The sequence below is a fragment of the Nasonia vitripennis genome, assembly GCF_009193385.2.
Source record: "Nasonia vitripennis strain AsymCx chromosome 1 unlocalized genomic scaffold, Nvit_psr_1.1 chr1_random0009, whole genome shotgun sequence".
NCBI lineage: Eukaryota > Metazoa > Arthropoda > Insecta > Hymenoptera > Pteromalidae > Nasonia > Nasonia vitripennis.
The window spans coordinates 238,518-256,703 of record NW_022279596.1 but is presented as its reverse complement, the minus strand read 5'-3'; the positions used below and the strand labels follow the sequence as shown (position 1 = coordinate 256,703).

Genomic DNA, 18,186 nt, shown 5'->3' with positions numbered 1-18,186 from the left:
AGTCATAGTAACGATTTTCCTCTCTTAAAAAAGTGATGGGCTTTGTTTTGATGTTTTTAATTGATAAATAATCGGTCGCTTGGTACAATAATTGAGGTGCGCAAATGAGAAATGCGAATTTTATTACATAACCTACAAACGCTTCAAACTGTTGGTGCTCAGCAGGCGGCAAAATTTAAATTCTATTAATGACATGATAAGAAGGTATGCGTGAAGCGCACTTGTAGATTTCCTAGTACAATAATATCGCAGAACGAACAGCAGGCATCAGTTATATTACCAGTGGCTCAAGAAGCAGGCCTAATCAGGCAGTTTTGGCATATAGGTATAATGCCTATGCGCCACCTATCTTCGCTAGCTAAAGACAGTAAACATCTGGAATGTCCAAAGCTCCAAAACTATTATTATATTTATTCAATACTATTTCAATGGTTCAAACAAAATACTTATTTTTAAAATCTTCAAAATAACAAGTCAAGAGTAAATCGGACTATCTTCTACACTTTTATCAGAATTTAAACTCGTTATTTTAATTATTCAATGATTTTATAAAGATAGACCACGACCTCCGTAAAGTATTGATCTCAACGTAGTACTATCAAATGAAATATTCACACGTTTGGGGGTTGGTTAAAAATATAACAGAGCAGAATTTAATTTGATTCATTTGCGACGTTACCATATTGATTTCCAATGCATCTGACTTACTCTATTTAAGTGCGTTTGGTAGTATCAATAATTTGGTCTGATTTTTGTTAATCATTCTAATGAGAGTTAACTGTACCCTTAATTTGTTGTCCTGAAAAACTGAGTTCAATGTGTAATCGAAAAAAAGGAATCTTTCAATCTCGAATGCATATTTTTGTAATCGTGAATTCCATCAATAAAGCTTTCCCTATAATTAATTAAATTATTTCTACAAAAATACATTCGCGTATATTCTTCTTGCGTAATGTCCTCGTTTACGACTTGGAAGCAGGATAAAAAGAAACAAAGTACCGTAAGAGGAAAAAATAATTCGAGTTTTATAAGGTGCGAGAAAGGCGTTACGGCATAGTGCGCGCAAGACGATAGCGCGCTTTTTATTTCTCTTTACCCGCATGTGCGCTTGGACGAAATGCTTTATCTTTACAACTATTCGAACGTGATTTTTCCCCCTTCTCGGGGTTATCTCCGCGCGCCGGCAACCGGCTTATGCTCGCATTCTGCGAGGATTAAGGCTGACGACATTCCCAGGTTTAATAAATGTCGAGGTAAATGACGGGAATTAGTCCAATATGTCTTCACAGAAGAGCAGAGTGCGCTAGCAATAATTCAGGCTGCTGCATCGCGCGTAATTAAAATTACTCGGCGCGTCATACTTTATACGTCAGGGCGTCACTCTCCCTCTCTCTCTCTCTCTCTCTCTCTCTCTCTCTCTCTCTCTCTCTCTCTCTCTCTCTCTCTCTCCCTTGATCTCCTGCGCCGCGCAGCAGGAGGAAAAGGAGACGCGCGTCCAGAATTGCGCAAGTCGTCGTAAATTCCTCCGAGTGCAAGATTGCCGAAACACTCGATGAACGTTCTTCGGCTTTTTTACGGCGACGATGTTCCGCGCTCGCGCTATATCGTTCGTCGAAAAACTTTATGCTAGGAATGTTACGACGACCTTCCACTCACCTTTAGCGGCGAACTCTCCGAATTTTTACTGCGGATGCTCTGAAAACAAAAGTGCACATTTTTAAATTTAGCTTCGTTCGATCGACCGTTATTATATTATTAGTATAGATAGCAGTATGACATTGATCTCGATAGAAATTGTATGGGTATACGGCATAAAATTATATTGGCTCTTCGGATTACGACGACGAACGAAAATTATATAGGTACGCATACGGCTCACGTGCCAATGTGCGAGAGAAAAGTCATACTTATGTAATTGACGTGTCCAAATGTTGAAGTGCCAATTAACGGTAACAGTAACCGACTTAGGTCCTGTGTGTGGCAGGACTTATGTCGCAAGTAAAACCCCAAAAGTACTTATAATTAAATCGTACAATGTCGCGTGAGGATTAAGTTCGTAGGTAGGGATAATCGGCACTCGGCGAAGGGTCGCCTCATTATAGATAATGGCGAAGGGGTTGAAATTCAAGAGTTATAGACCCTTCTGGTCTGAAACCGTATACATTATACATCTTGCTTTATGGGTATCCTATACTTCGCCGCGTTATATTGTAGAATCTATATCGAGAACAAGGAACAACAATTTGAAATACTTTTATATGTTTTTTTTTTAATAACAACTATTATGATGATGGAAAAATGTTTGCCAGTCTCGTCGATTTTTTTGAGGTGATTATTATTAAATTATTTTAGAAATATATTTCAAATTTTTTCTTTTTTCAGTATTGGATGTTTTGAACCTGCTGCACAAACTCGCAAAATCAGGGGTTAGGTCGTTAATTACCATAAGCATTTACAATGTGTATTACCCATATATACAATAAAAAGCCATCTGACAATATTCAGCACAAGTGAATTAAAATGGAAATTTCAAGCTTATTCAACCTTAGAATTATAATTCATCTTCAAGTAATACTATCTAAGTAAACAATTGAACCGGAAAAATATGGAAAAAATGCTGCTTAAATACTAGAAATCTTAGTAAACGAATTAATAGATATTGTTTATTATTAATAGATAAAACTGTTATTAATAGATCAAACTGAGCTCAAAATATACTGGTTGGAACAGTCATTCTGGCTTGACGGTGAGACAAAAATGTTGCATTCTGCTTGGTCGCAAACGGTACTTTGGTCCCAAATCTTAAATCAGCCAATTAAACCGATCGCATAAAGAATTTCATTAAAACTTATTCATCAGTAGGTTTAATATACTGATCAATAAACATCAATACCTTTTGATTCATAATTCAGTAACTTTAAAAGAATTTACATCAGGTTAAGGTTTTGCATTTTAGAAGATATTCTAATAGCTTCTGAACTATAAATTAAAACATATTGATATGTACTCTTTGGAAATGCCAAGAGCTAATAAATAAGTGAGAATAAAATTTATTATGAGATCAATTAAATTGGCCGATTTAAGATTTTAGCCCTAATCATTGATGCCAAGCAAAGTGTCAAATTTTTATCTTCTGACCTCGACAAGCAACAATGAATGTTCCAATGAGCACATTTTGTGTTTAGTTATATTAGACAAGACAATTTGCACTAAAGTCAATATCGATTTAATTGTTTACTTAGATACGAGTCGAATTTAATACATTGAAGTATTAATCAAATCAAACTAAATTATTGGCGTCTCTCTACCTTTGCCAGAATTTCCAGCAGTTTTTGCCAGAGTACCGTCACCTGTGGATGTAGTTTCTGCGCAGAATCTAGGATATATTTTGCTCACCCTGCAGAAAATTTGACGGATTCAGGGCACTATAGCTCTTCATTTTATAATTATAGCATGCTCGCACAATAATAATGACGTTGTCAGAGTAGCGATAATGATGCATGAAACGAGGCAGAGCGGAGGCAGAAGTAGAGCAAACAGCGAAATGCTCTGCGCTTGCGATTACAATCGTAGTGTTAATAATTGCGCTAATAGCATCGCGATAATCGGAATAGGGATGGAAAGCAGCGGCGGAGATAAGTAAATAAAAAGAATGACCATTAGCATAATAATGTGCAATTCAAAGTCGAGATAACTGTGAACGTCTTGATTGCTCTAGAGATCGAAATATTAAGTATTATTTCATTCGTATATAAATTTTCCTAAATATCGATGATGCGAAATTAAAAGGATTGTTATTGAAGAAGGCTTTGACATCGCTCTGAGAAAGAGTGCCATCGCAGTAAGCAATTTTGATTCAGCAACAACAAGTAGAAAATTTGACGCTTCCGTCTTCAAGTTAACGATTCAAAGTGACAAAGTCGGAACTATTGATGAAGTGAATCGTTTCATTACACAAGCGTACATAATCATGCGTACAAACATTACATCTCTGATGTAAGGTCAAAATAAATTGCAACAACAATAAAAACAAACAAATTAGAACCTTTAAATGCGTTCAAGGATTAGATGACGACGATCGAGTTCGGAAGGAAAAACTTCCGTCCATAAATCGACGCGTCTGATGAACGGCGGCAAAATAAGTCAGAATGTAATAAGCGCACGTAACCGTCCTTCGGGCACGCGAAAGAGCCACATTTTTTCCACTGCGCGTCAGCTCTCGCGTGATCACGTTTGATTCCCGCATCGCGCAAACAACGCGCGGTGCAACGTTCGACTTTGTTCCGGCTTGGATTTTCCCCGTCGAACTCTCTCTTTGGCGGTCAATCGCGGCGACGAAAATAAACAATGCATCGACAGCGCAGCGGCGATGTTGTCGCTCCGCTTCTCTTCCTCTCGCACTCGCGCCAGCGCACACATTTACGCATGTATGTACACGCGCTCGAGACAATAATAAGTTATCTGCTCAGCTCGTCGTAAATCGAGCCGGCGGACAATTCAATTGACGCCGAGACGCGATAAGCGGCTAGACCTCGCCGGCGATAAGAGCGCGGCTTTCGGACTTTACGATGTGATTCCGAATATCACGCCCTCGTTTTGAGCGATGCTTTTTCATCCTCTCGATCGAGCCGGTTCGTTGTCTCGCGGACCTTCGTGAACGAAATTCGTCGTCTAAGTTGTTGCGCGAGAGCTTGACAAGGTGTGCCGGGAGATTTCCGATAAATCCGAGTGGAATTATTCGCGGCGCGCGAGGGATACATCTGGGAAAAGTTCCTTTGTTCTGCGCTCGCTCGCTTTATCGAGGACTTTCGATAGGACGCGACGTAAACTGAAATCTCCTCTTCCGAGAACGTCGTTTTTATGGAGAGAAAATTCTGGGTATACGGCTATTACTCGCGTCTGTGTTTGTTTAGACGCTGTCAAACAAATCTTGCGTGTGATCCGAATATCTTTGTCATTAGTCAAGTTGGCCGTGTAATCATTGCATCGAATGCGTATACTTTAAGCGCAATAATCCGGATTTGCGTTTTTAACAGAGGCGCAAGGTAAAAATTCCAATCGGGATGAGGTATTTACTTTGCAAACAAATAAATTACTCTCGGGTGATTCGTCAAACCTTATCGACGCATTGTCAGGCGCGAGCATGACTTAATTGTTTGGGTGTTTTACTTCGGATCTTCGCGAAAAACAAATCGAATACGTGTCGCAATGGATGATGGATGCGTGCGCTGTCGTCTCAATCAGAGCTAATGAAATTGAAAAATTTATCAACGATGCGGAATGTAAACAAACCGAGACTATCTTCTCAGAGACACTGTGAACTTGCAATATTGTCAAGCTCTCATTCATCCCTAGAATTAATAGGCCAATATCAGTAATCGAGAGTAAGCGTAAAAAAGATTTGTTGTACGCGAAATTTGCAACGGCAGCAGCATCGACAGCTTGCACGAGGGACAAAGACAGTTGCGAGACTCTCACTCTCAGTTATATGGACACGCGCTAAAGAGCGACACGCCTCGAATTTCGAATCCGTCAAGCTCGAGATTTATTCATTCTCGGAAAGCGTCGTATTTTAAAGTTTTTTACTGCCGCGAGCTTTGCGTTCGTTAATCTGCAGCGCAGAGCCCGCGCGCGCGAATAACCGACGTAGGGCCGAGAGGAGATCGTAAACGAGCCCCGACGCCTCCGTTCTCTCTCTCTCTCTCTCTCTCTCTCTCTCTCTCTCTCTCTCTTTCGCTCTTTCGCTCTTTCTTTCCTTCGCGGTCGTGTTGCGGTAGGCCCGAGACCGAGGGATCCTCTCTCGCGCCGCCGAGCCGGAGCGTTACGTTACGCACGCGGCTTATTCCTTTACGCTCATAACGAACAGGTATACGAGGAGTGTCGACGCGCAACAGGATACTGCCGCACACTGGCCGCGTGCAGCGTCGGAGGAGATAAAGATGATTTATCGTTGTTCAACAATAAAGTCAGATGAACGCGCAGAAGTCATCAAGACGTTACAAATTAAACACGTGGAAAAAACGCGGACGAGTCGACTGTGCGCACGGGCAGCCTTGCCCGAAACTAAAGCTCGCGCGCAGTGTTTTCGTCGGGAGTAGAGAGGAATGTGCGACTACTCGGAGCGATAAATTACCCCCAAAGCTGCAAATTAAGTAAATATAAAAGTCGAAAAGTTAATGGCTTTATGAGTAACGGCTTTATTTGGTTTGCAATTATTGACAGAAGGCTGCAATGGATTTTTGAATATCCGCGTGTATATTTGGAGCACTGGAACGACCGAATAAGACTGCCCGAGCGAGACGTGTTATCGGTCTTGCTAAAATAGGCATCATTATTTTAGAAAGCTTTTTAAAGTAGTTTTATTGCTTATTGAAATCAGGGAGTCAAATATTTTTAGTTTCGATGCCGTTAGCTCATGCAGTAATTGAAAATTACTCGACTCGACAATTTTTTCCTTTGAGCTTCAGACGCGCGGCAAAACGTCGAAGTTCGCATGCTTCAAAGATTATTTTAGCCTGATTAAGAGTCTCTTAGGTGCGCGGACGAACGAAGAAAAGAAGTTTATAAATTTCAAACTCCGCCTAGATGTGCGGATTCTGAAGTGCGCATAAAGTCGCGGGCGGGGTAGACGGATTGAAGTACAAACATAACGTGTATGCTCTTTGAGCGCGCGGAGTGTACGCGGCGTATTCACGTGTATTATGGCGCTGTGGCGCAGCCTTTGATCTATTGATCACGAGTCGTGAATGATAAAACCGAAAGTGAACTTTAAAAATGAAGGTTAAAAATGAATGGACTTGTGGGAAAAGTATTTAAGCGCGATATTCTCTCGAGAGGCTTCTTTCACCTCGTATTTCCTCGGACAAGTGACTCATGAATATGAATGCGAGAAGCAAGTTTAATAATGAGCCAGCTTTTTAGCGAGCCGAACGACCGTTATTATTTCAAGAAAAAGTGCACGCGAACCTCGTCGTGTCAAGATTAATTAATTGCGTATCGATCCACTCGAAGTGCAGCATATATCCGTCGTAAAATTCTCACAGATGCCGGCCAATGGCACTCAAAAGATACGCACTTGGATTCGTACACACACCGCGGCTATCTTTGTCGGATAGAAGGTGAACAGCAACCTCTCTATCGTCCCACAACGCCAACGCACCGAGTCAAAAGGCAAACAATCGAAAGTGCGCAGCGGAGAAGCAAGTGTATGCGGCCGACTGGCCGAGGAAACAAAGACGCTCTCGTTCGAGCGGATGCTGAGCGCGCCGTGTACAAATACAGAGAGAGAGAGAGAGAGAGAGAGAGAGAGAGAGAGAGAGAGAGAGAGAGAGAGAGAGAGAGAGAGAGAGAGAGAGAGAGAGAGAGAGAGAGACGTTCGCGACTCACAACAAACTGCGGGCTGGAATCCGTTCCGCGAAAGGAACGGGACGGCAGAGCGGGAACGCCGCGCGCGAAACCGAAAACAGAGCTAAGGATGCCTCCTCGCGCGGCTGCTGCTGCTGCTGCTCGAAGGTCAGACGAAGTAATGCCTTTTGATTGGCGAGTGGCGGCAGCCGGCGCATCACCGGCGCGTCTAATGGAGCCCCCGGCTATTTATACTTTAATTGAATTTCCGTTGAAAAGCAGCATGCTGTCGGCGTGCGGTTATGCTCGTACTTCGAGCCGGTGAACCGGGCCGCGCTCGGCAGCGTGAGGAAGCGCAGCAGTCGAAGACGAAAAGGATGTATAGTCTGCCGCGGCGGTATTAATATCTTCTCGGGCACACTTCGCGTAGCCGGTTGTCATACTTCTCTGGGGGCCGGTGAACCGAAGACCGCGTGAAGAAGTGCGCTCAAGGACGAAAGGGACGCGGCTATTGTGTTGCGAGAGCGTGAAGGTGCGCACGAACGCAAAGTTCCGAGGCGCGAGGGCTAATTACGGGCTGCGTGTGTGGCTCTCGACTTCGAAAGAAGTTGTCGAAATCTAAGTAATAATATTTGCGAATGTTTTTTTCGCGCATTCACAATGCCGACGAATTAGGGCTGCGATGATGATCTTCTCTTCGAGTTCGAGTTCCGCGGAATATCTCGCGCGCGGGTCATTATACTTCTTTGTGTGCTCGGAGCGTTTCGAAAGCGCGAGAGATTAGTTGGCGCTTTGAAATGCGGGCAATTTGAAGTGAGGGTTCCGTTGAAATGTGTAATGAAGCTTAATGACTCGACGATTTCAAAAATCGCGTAATTATTTACTTCCATGCCACTGCCGTGCGTTATTAGGATGTTTACCTATGTGCTGCGGCGCTGAATGTAAATACTCAAATTGCCGTTGCATGCGCCTATACTTGAACGAAAACAGTGTGCGGCTAGACCGAGTGACCGAAATTGCAGTTTACGGGTCAAGGGCGCAGCTCGGCGTCAGCTGCGCGAACGCAAATCGAAGACGTTGTTTCCGCTAACGAGTCTGCAAGAGGGGACTGAGGGAGTCATCATGCGCGTCGAAATCATAACGCTCGTTCGGCGTAACAAAGCCGTCTGCGAGCCGGCTGGATGACTTATTCTCTTATATTCGCGCAGGCTGCCATGACCTTCCGTAAAGCCCAGACAGACTAAGCGTGCGCGCCTATGCTAGATCCCTTCTCTCCCCGACGCCGCGAAAAGGGGGACGGAAAAAAACTAGTTCAACAGCACCGATTCGAAATTCGGCGCTCGACAGTCTTACACGCGACTTACACAAGCATCAAGCGGCCAGACAGCGGCGGCGGCGAGGCCAATGAGTGTGACTAACCTTGGCGCGTCGACGGCGCGCAAAAAGCGCGTCCGCGAAAGAAAAGCGTGAGAAGAAAGCGAAGACAAAGAAAGGAGGGAGTCTCGCATATAAACGCCGGCGGCACATCGATATCTCGGAAGGAGAGAGAGAGAGAGAGAGAGAGAGAGAGAGAGAGAGAGAGAGGGGGAGTGAGATTCGCGTAAAAATATTTATTGAGTGCTTACGCGCCGCTGAAAGAGAAGAGCCGCAAAGGCGGCGAGCAAAGGAGAGAAGGAGAGAAGGAGAGAAGGAGAGGCGAACACATCGCGCTCGCGCGAGATAGAAAGAAAGGGGATACACGCGCAGGGGAGAGGAGGGAGCCGCGTCGATGTGTTAGTGGTCGATCGGCGGCCCATCCCGTGTGTCTGGCCTATGACCCTGAGACGTTCTCGGTATACGGGAGTAGGCGAGAGCGCGAGAGAGTCGTTAAATGGGCAGCGCAGACTTCCTGTGAAGCGCGAGCGCGGTGTCGTTGGCCCTAGTGCGTGTCAGAAGGTCGCAGGTGACAAAGCCGGCGCGCGAGCGACGAGAGTATAGGGGGCCTTGAACAGGGACAGGGACTCTTTTCGTGTTATACGCACTGCGTTATAAAGCGGTAGCCGCCGCAAACACAAACACGGCGCGACGAGCTCCGGTAATGCAGGAGAAACGAGAGCTCGGGGGAAGAACCGGTTGTTGCGCGGCTGCAGGTCTGCCGTCGTAGTATACCTACATCAGCGCGCTCGCGGAGAATTAGCTGTATAGAAATTGATAAGCGTGGGGAATTGCGCGCGGCGTCTAGGCTCGGCCCGAGGGAGCGAAAAATAATAGCCGACTCCGATGAACAGCCGCTGAAAAGAAGCTAATTGTGCGGTAACTCGCTCTATCGCGCCCGCTGATGAAGCTCCGGCGGTCAGTGCAGCGCGGTTGAATGACTGGCTATCAGCGATTGCTGTTCCCATTTCCGACGTCTGACTCCAATAACCAGCTCGCGCTGGAGCAGCGAAAATATTTCGAAAACGAGCCGCTCCGATCGGGAAGAAACGAGGCTCGCAGCCGAAATTGGCAAAAGGACGAAAAGGAGGGGGGGGGGGGGGAGGGGCGCACGCAGAAAGAGGCCGAAAAAGAAATTAAAAAGCGCAAGGAGCAGGGGATACACAAGGAAATAGGGCAGAGCGAAGGGAGAAGAAATAAACGGGTCGCCGTGGCGGAACGAGAGCGAGGGATAAAAGGAGAGCGCGGCAAAGAAAAGAAGAGCGCAGCCAGCAGCAGTAAGTATAGTAGTAGTGGTAGTGCGCTAGACATAGTAGGACGAAGAGCGGCCCCGGGCAAAAAGGAGCAGCGCGCACACACGCACGTCGCGCGTTCAAAGGTGCCAAACGGCGCGCGGGAGAGCGCGGAGCCGATAATAACGCGTGCGCTCGCGGTTGGTTGATTTACATGGCAGCAGCCGATCGGGGAGAGATTTTTTTGTAAACAAAGTCTCGAATTCCACGAGTAGCGCCAGACCAATAAATATCCTTAATTCGCGAGCGGCGGCCGATGTGATGTATATTCTCGGAATCCGAGACCCAAGAGAGAGAGAGAGAGAGAGAGAGAGAGAGAGAGAGACGGAGAAGGGGCCCCTGACTATCTCTTTCTCTCTATCTATCTCATTTCTTCCGCTAGCATGTGTACGAGAGACCGGGCCCCCGCCCGACAAAGAACATAATCCGCGCGCGCTGCCGAAAGTCCGACAATGTCTGGCAAACCTGCGCTCTGACACGCAGCGATATGGGTCCGAGCCAAGTGGGCCTTCGCCGGATTAAAAGCGAAATGATCGGCGCGGCGAGGAGAGATCTGGCTCCCTCTCTCTCTCTCTCTCTCTCTCTCTCTCTCTCTCTCTCTCTCTCTCTGTGTGTGTGTTTGTTTACACGCCGAGGGACTTTTTCGATCCTTTTCCCCGGCTCTCGCTAATTAATCTTGATGAGCCCGTAGATTTCGGCACGTAAGGCAGCTCTGCCCGGCGACGGAATAAATTTAAACGACGACTCGCTGCTGATCTATTGCCATTTCGAATCTCGACGACTATTTTTAGAGACGGAGCAAAGGGACCGCGAGTGCCTAGAACCATTAACGATCGCATTATTAATTTTATCGGCGATCGGATAGTACGCGGCAACCTTTATTACATCCTACGCGACAAACGTCCTCCAGACAGAGCGCGATTAAAAGTATAGCTGCGCGTGACTCAAAGGGTGTGTCTGCTTGTGCGACGAGCATGTGACGTGTGACGTGGAATGCCGTGCGTCCTTGATTATTACGGGAATTCGACTTTAATCATTACCGGGAATCGGCGAATTCAACTTTAACGCGCGGAGGGCTCCGAGAAGTTCGATTGACCTCGACCTTTTTACTGGGAGTTATCGTAAATTCATCGAAGAATTTTAAACACTCTGGGCGCTCGAGCGGCTCGAGCGAGTGATTTCAGCGATGCGAATACTCGAGATAATTCAGTTATTTCAACTATCCCGAGGATCTGTGCGCGTAACAGCGCCGATGATTGATTAAATTACGCAATTCAGAATCAAGTTGAAGGACCATCAGCTGCGCAGAAAGCAGCTGATGGTCCTTCAACTGCGAAAAGCTGTTTGAAAAATGAGCCTGCAATTTTCCCCGCCGACAGCTTAATCGAGCATTGCCATCTCGCGCCCGCGATATAATCATATGCCTAATGCGCCTCATTTATCTTGCCGCGAATTTAAACTAAACTAACAGTCGATCATCGGGCTTAATCAACTCGGCGCTAATTATGTTTCACCCTTGTTTTTAATCATCCCCTATACGGGATAGATACGGGCGCGCAGCTGTACTCGCAAGCGATCAACGCTGATCCAAGCCGCGCACTTATGCAGCGTCGTAGGCCAGCAGAGCGGCAGGCGAAACTATTTCCACATTTCGTCCGGGAAATTAGCCCTAAGTATAGTCCAGGCCCTCGCGTCGCTCGGCCTCATTACGACTCGTATCGATCTTATCGCTCTCACGCGGAGCGATTCCGAGAGTCGAGCTGGCATCAGTAGGATTTGCACAAGCGACAGCACTGTGCAGCTCCCGCGGCGCTGATTGTTATTCCGCTGCTTTTGAAGAAGCCTGCGCCGTCTTTTCTTGTTTTTTCTTCTATATGTATTATCGTTATTATCCGCCTCGACCGCATATCCGCCGTAAAACGAAGTTTTGCATACTAGACTTCAAAGCTCGTCTGCCGGGGCCTATCCTGCAGCAGGGGGGGAAATGAAGACAGCTGCTTGCAGGCACCTGCGCTCTGGTCATCCTCGTAAAGCGCGCTTTTTATTCGCTCCTCTCTCCGCGTCGTCGGGCCGATGCGATTTTCGCCGTCGAATCTTTATGGAAACGGGCTTCGGAACGGAGAAAAGGGCCGCGGGAGAGGGGAGGGAAGCAGCGTCCTTCGGAGATAAAAAAATCATACTCGTGAGAATGGGCTCTCTCGCTCTCTCTCTCTCTCTCTCTCTCTCTCTCTCTCTCTCTCTCTCTCTCTCTCTCTCTTTCCTAATCATCCTTAAACGCGCGCGTCGCTCTTCAAAACTTCGGCGGCTCTTCTTCAAATCCCATTGTGCGGCCCTCTTTGTTTCTCGGTCGTTGGCTCCCCGCGTATTCGCGCGCGCGCGCCGGCGGGATTCGTTTTCTCCGCGGCGCTTTCTGTCCGCTCGGAGAAGAAAAAGGAAGGAGGAAGGACCGCGCGTCGACTGTGGGAAGAGCGCATGGAAGCGCGGAACGCGGGAAGGGACGGCTGCGCAGTGGTGTGGGGCCAGACAGGCGAGAAGGGTGCCGTGAAAGGATCGCACACATCTGTACACGCATTTACAGAGGCAGGACTGCAAGGGCGCGATCCCTGCGTCTGACTGCCAAGGGATAAAACTGCTCTCTCCTTCTCATCTAGCTGCAAGAGTTCGCTCAGCGCCGCGCGCGGAAGAGTGAATCGCTGTTCTCGCTCTTTTTCGCGGCTTATTCGAGTGCAGTTGTTGTTCAGTTGTTGTGGCGGCGGCGTAGGCTGCTTCTTTTTTCATCTCCTTCCGACGAATCGAATCCCGTAATCGCCACCGCCTTTGTACTTTTCAATTTTCCCTCACCTCCGAGGCGCCGCCTCCGCGGTTTACTTCGTTAAACCCTTTATTTCCCGCCAGCGCCGCCCTCGCCGACGAGAGCTTTTACTTTTGAGTCTGCGCGCGCCCTGTTTTATGTTTATTCGACAGCATACTGTCTTTTGTGAACAGCCAAGTGCAGCTTTGCCTTTCTTTTTCCTCCTCCTCGTGAGCGCGATATTGCCCCCGAGTCGAGTGCAGCACTCGGATGTTTGCCCTACGCAAACAAGCGTTGCATCATTTATTTGCACGCGCGCGCGAGAATCAAAAGAAAAGTGTAGCCGCGCTGTACAATGCCCGATTCAATAAGGCACGATGAATGTTACAGCGGCTCGCGGTATGGGTTTCTAAAAATACACCGCGGCGCACCTCCGAAAGATGGAGACGTATACGCGGAATCGGATACAAAAGAAGCAGGTAACCCGCGCGGCATTTGAAAGATCGGCAAAAAAAGAGGTATAAGGCAGACGGAGAGAGACAGATCGTGCGGATGGATGAAATATACAGTGAAAGTCGTCGCCGCTATACGTATAGAGAACAAGCGATCCGCGAGCGATCGGGTCAATATTTCGCCTCGAAAAACTAACCAATCTATTCATGCGTACAACAGGCGGCGTGTGAACTCGCGGATAGTCGGGACGTATGCTAGAGCAATTATAGACAGACACAAGTATACAAGCACATAGAGCGAAAAGGTCGGAGAAACGAGCCGACAGCTTCTTTGGCGGTCCAGCAGGTAGTGCGCGCCTTAATTAACATCCTCCGAGACGAGAGAGATGCTAATTCCGAAACCGTTATTGCGATGCTTATAACGCCGGAGAGGACTTTTACGCGATTTGCGAGAATACTACCGGCGGACGCTTTGGCGTATATACACGCGGCGGATTTGCGTTGTTTCGTCGCGCGGATCTTCCGCACTGTTTATCTTTGTTCGGTGAGCTTGTTTTTTTTTTGTTTTTTTTTTGCCACGTGAACGTGATTCATTAATCGGCTTACGCTTGATATATATCTACGGTCTCGGACGTATTTTGCTATGGACGCGGGATTGGTTTAAGCATTATACCTGATGATTTAAAATAATTAGGAAATGTGGATTATCCCGTGTATGTGTATTTTGGATTATAACGTATTGCCGGAGAGCTTGTGATAGGTGGTATTAAAATATTCACAGTATTGGAGAATCTACGACTCGCATTTCATATACATTAATGGAGCCACAAAGCACCACTTTTCAATTCATCAGATCAGAAAAATGCCTTTTTGGACACACATTATAATGAAGATTAACATAAAGATATTTTAGAAGTGCAAAAAATTATAAATTCAAAAATCAATGCCGTTTCGATAATAAACAATCGTAATTCCTCATTATACTAATATACTCATTTTGATGAGTTAAAAAATTTATTTTTAATGGTAAAAAACACGAATAATTTTGTGCTTTTTTAAAATGGAAGTTATTGAATTGGTCGAAACTAATATGAATTTTAATAATACAGACATGAAAAAAATGTACTATCTTCTTATAATTTGTGAAAGTAAATGAATGGTAATATATCCTGAAAGATTCAAATTTATAAAATTTCTGTTCTCAAAAGTGCAATGAATATTCTTATTCAAATAAGCAAACATCTCCGTCTGAAATAATGAGAAAAACATTCTATGACGGACACGTTTTTACCATCTGAATTTTTCAGGTACTCTAAAACATTAAAAACATGAAAATATCGTCAGAAGACAAGACAAGGTACGTTGAGAAAATGAGAACAGACTCCGAAAAAAAAAATCACGCCAAGATTTCACTCCGCTACTGTGAGGCAATCACTAAAGTATTGGTTTCTTTTTCGAGAATGCCGAACATACATTTTTTGCTATCAACAACGTTTTCATCGGAGGTAACGAGACATCAATTTTTTTGTAACTATGCATTCCCAGAACAGATTTTACTTCGCGCGCTTGCGTGATCCGTACGTTATTCGCCCGCTGTATATGCTAATAGAAATTTGCTCTCTCTCTCTCTCTCTCTCTCTCTCTCTCTCTCTCTCTCTCTCTCTCGTGAATCCTTTCACTTTCATCATTTTAATTATATAATAAGACCGCTGTAAGATATTCATCCTGTTAAAGTGGCTTTAATGAGCCCATAAAGGCCCGTACGTTATGTACTCTTTTCAAAAAGCGAAAATCCCCGGCCATTAGGACTTTGTAAATAATAAACGAAATGAAAACGAAATAAATCCGAACGCGCGCCCGCGTTTCAAAGTAGCCGCTCAAACTCATCTCGCTTGCGGTCGTATACGAGTACCTGTGCAGCATTATACAGTCATAGCTAGTTGTATGGGGTATACAGGCGCTGAAACAAGTGATCGAACAATGTCGGCGCGTCTGGTCCACTTGTCCCGTCAGGGTGTCTACGGCAAAAAAGGGGCCCGCGCGACAATTGGCCTCTCTCTCTCTCTCTCTCTCTCTCTCTCTCTCTCTCTCTCTCTCTCTCTCTCGCTCTCTGTCGCTCTCGCGTCGGAGCTGCAGAGCCGCAGTCAAGCATCTGCAGCAGCAGGCAAAACACCGCAGACGGCCGCAACGGTAATTGCAAAGCAAACGGCCAGATGATAAATGAAAGTCGGGCCGCTGCAACGACGGCGGCGGCGGCTGCACTAAGAATAGCTAGCACGCGCGCCGTGGCGCTGGCTAGGCCGTCTATTTCTAGCCGAGGCATATAACCTTGTTTTTAACGATTGTTGCTCTCTCTCTCTCTCTCTCTCTCTCTCTCTCTCTTTCTCTCGCGCGCGCGCGCGCGCTAGCCGCGCTGCAGTCGCATATACGCCGAGCCGTAACACTCGCCGCGTGGATTTGCCGAGCGAGAGAGAAAGGCCTCGCGGGGGGCGAGAGATGCACTGCGGAGACTAGGCCAGTGTAGAAGGACGCCGAAGCTGCGGTGTCTGCGAGATCCGAGAGCCGCACACGTGCAAATTTCTATCGAGCTTCTGACCTATTTCGGGAGGAGAAACCGAAGGGATTTTCGCCCCCTCTTATATTTTCCCGGAGAATGATTCCGTTGGATTTTCCGGAGCCACCCCCGCGAGGGAAGGATGAGACATTCCGCGAGCGATCCACGTGGATATTCGTTTTTTCCCTCGCTCGTTTGCTCTTCCCCTCTCTCTCTCTCTCTCTCTCTCTCTCTCTCTCTCTCTCTCTCGCTCTTTCCGTTTTCCGACCAGACACTCGAACAATAAGAAGGAAAAAGTATCGAATGTGTGATGCAGACCGCACGGCTGAGACTTTTGGAATGAAAGCTTTTTCCTTGGCAGCGTACGCGGCGCTCTGATTTTTTCATGATTTCTCGGAGCGGATTTTCTCCGCTTTCGAGTTATCTCATAAATATCTTCATAATAGTAAGTACGATTTGGGCAATCGATCAACCAATGCCACTCGCAGAAAGTAAACAACAACAGTAGCGGACTGTATCAGTTTGGCTGGCTTGCATCGCTTCCGCTTGGAAAATTTGTTCGGTTGTATAGACAGATCGGATACCAACTCGGCTCGCCGCAACAACAAGGATTTTTCCGCAACCACACTGGCCGAAAACAGCATGTATGGTGCATAACAAATGCTAAGGCTATTTTTGTATATACCTGCGCAATCTTCAAGGTCAATGCATATCGATGCTCATCACCTTCGCGCTGCGTGTAAACAAAATCTTAGCAATCGCTCTTCTATTTGAGTCGTACGCGAGAGTTGCGCATTGCGCAACTCGACTCGACTCTAAGGCTTTAAAAAACTGACTGATTTGAATTGCGACAAGCTTATCAGGACGTAAGGAATGACGAAGAAAATTCTTACCTATAAAAACGGCTTTTTCTTCCACGTGTGTACCTTTTTTTTTTGACCAGTTCTTAAATACTAGCGACTCAAGACGAGCTTCGTGCGCAGTTGTAGCAAGGAGGGCGAAACCAGCAGGTCAAACAAGGCAGTTTTAGTATGGGTGGCAGACCACTATATCTAGATTCGGCGCTCATATCATTACGAGCGGGATGAAAAACGTCCATGCGCCACCTATTTTCACCTTTCAGAAAGACGGAGAGAAAAGAAGGGCTCGCAAAAAGCCGTTTTGTTTCAATATTTATATCGCCCTAGCAGTCCGCACGTACGTTATGTACATCAGAATTAAGTTTTATTCAAAATACGGCAATACAACGAAATATATCCCTTTCTATCACCTTTTCTCAATTTTCACTTTTTGAGATTAGGAATTCAAACATACGCAGACATTCCGAAGTAAAACGAATAGCCAATTAGATAACGAATAGAATGATTACTATGTCCTTTTTAGAGAAGGATAGCATGTATAGCAGTATACAGCTTCTTTTTTATCCTCCCAGAGTGAACCATATTCTAAGAATATACTTATCAGGCTGCGTCCACTGCAATAACCGTATACGCTCCTCACGTTTTAATTTTTTAATTTTTAAGGTCAAGTAGAGTTAGTAGAAAGCTTTTATTTGAGGTTAGAAACTTATACATTTAAGTTTCATAGGATATGTCGTGCACTGCCTGAAGTCGTAAAATTGTAAATATCAGCAACTTTTGAACACAATAATACGATACCATCCTAATATCTCATTTCTTCAAGTATTATTGCCTTAATTATAAAATTTAAAATACAACTTCGAATTTAAAATCGAATTGCAAACGCGCCCTTTTTTAACTGATCAATCAGACGACAAATACTTAGAAGTCCTTCAAGATGGAGCGATCGCAACTTTTAGGTAGAATATAACGCGAGAGAAAACATCCTTCCGCAGAATTTTCTCGTCGAGAAAGACTAGAAGAGTTTCCCTTGAAACTGAAAAATATCCGGAAAAAGTTGTGCAAAGCTCCTTCTGCAAGCGACAAACATCAAAACTGACGCTTTGAAAGCGAACATTATTTTGATTAAATCATATTCGTTCGTTAGCTCTGAATTCCTTCGCAAGATTCCGAGACGATAAGCAAATTTCTCCAAGTACAATCCCACTTATTTAAATTGCCGCGCATATTTCCCCGGCTTAATTGGCTTTCGCTAATACACTGCAACGCGCCAAGGCCGATTCCGCATAGCACGAATGCATCGCGAGTCGCCTGGCGCAAATACTTATATATAGGGCCGCGGCTGTTTTCAAAACATCGCCTGCAAAATAAACCCACCAGCCCAGACATTCAAGTTCACGAAGCGAAATATTAAAAAACACGTTTTAATTTAATGGCCATTCGAGAAGCGCGCATCAGAGCGTCGCGCAGCTCCGCAACA

The 18,186-nt window shown here is 45.7% G+C and overlaps 2 protein-coding genes across 2 annotated transcripts in view; one reads left to right on the top strand and one right to left on the bottom strand.

Annotated features, from left to right (window-relative positions):
- Positions 1-18,186, bottom strand: part of LOC100115534 (3-phosphoinositide-dependent protein kinase 1) — a 212,367-nt gene that overhangs the window by 132,453 nt on the left and 61,728 nt on the right. Inside the window, exon 2 of the mRNA XM_031933242.1 lies at positions 1,657-1,695. Within this exon, the coding sequence (XP_031789102.1) occupies positions 1,657-1,695 (39 nt within the window). The remainder of the gene's footprint in view (positions 1-1,656; positions 1,696-18,186) is intronic.
- Positions 1-18,186, top strand: part of LOC107981405 — a 130,160-nt gene that overhangs the window by 88,184 nt on the left and 23,790 nt on the right. The window lies entirely within an intron of this gene.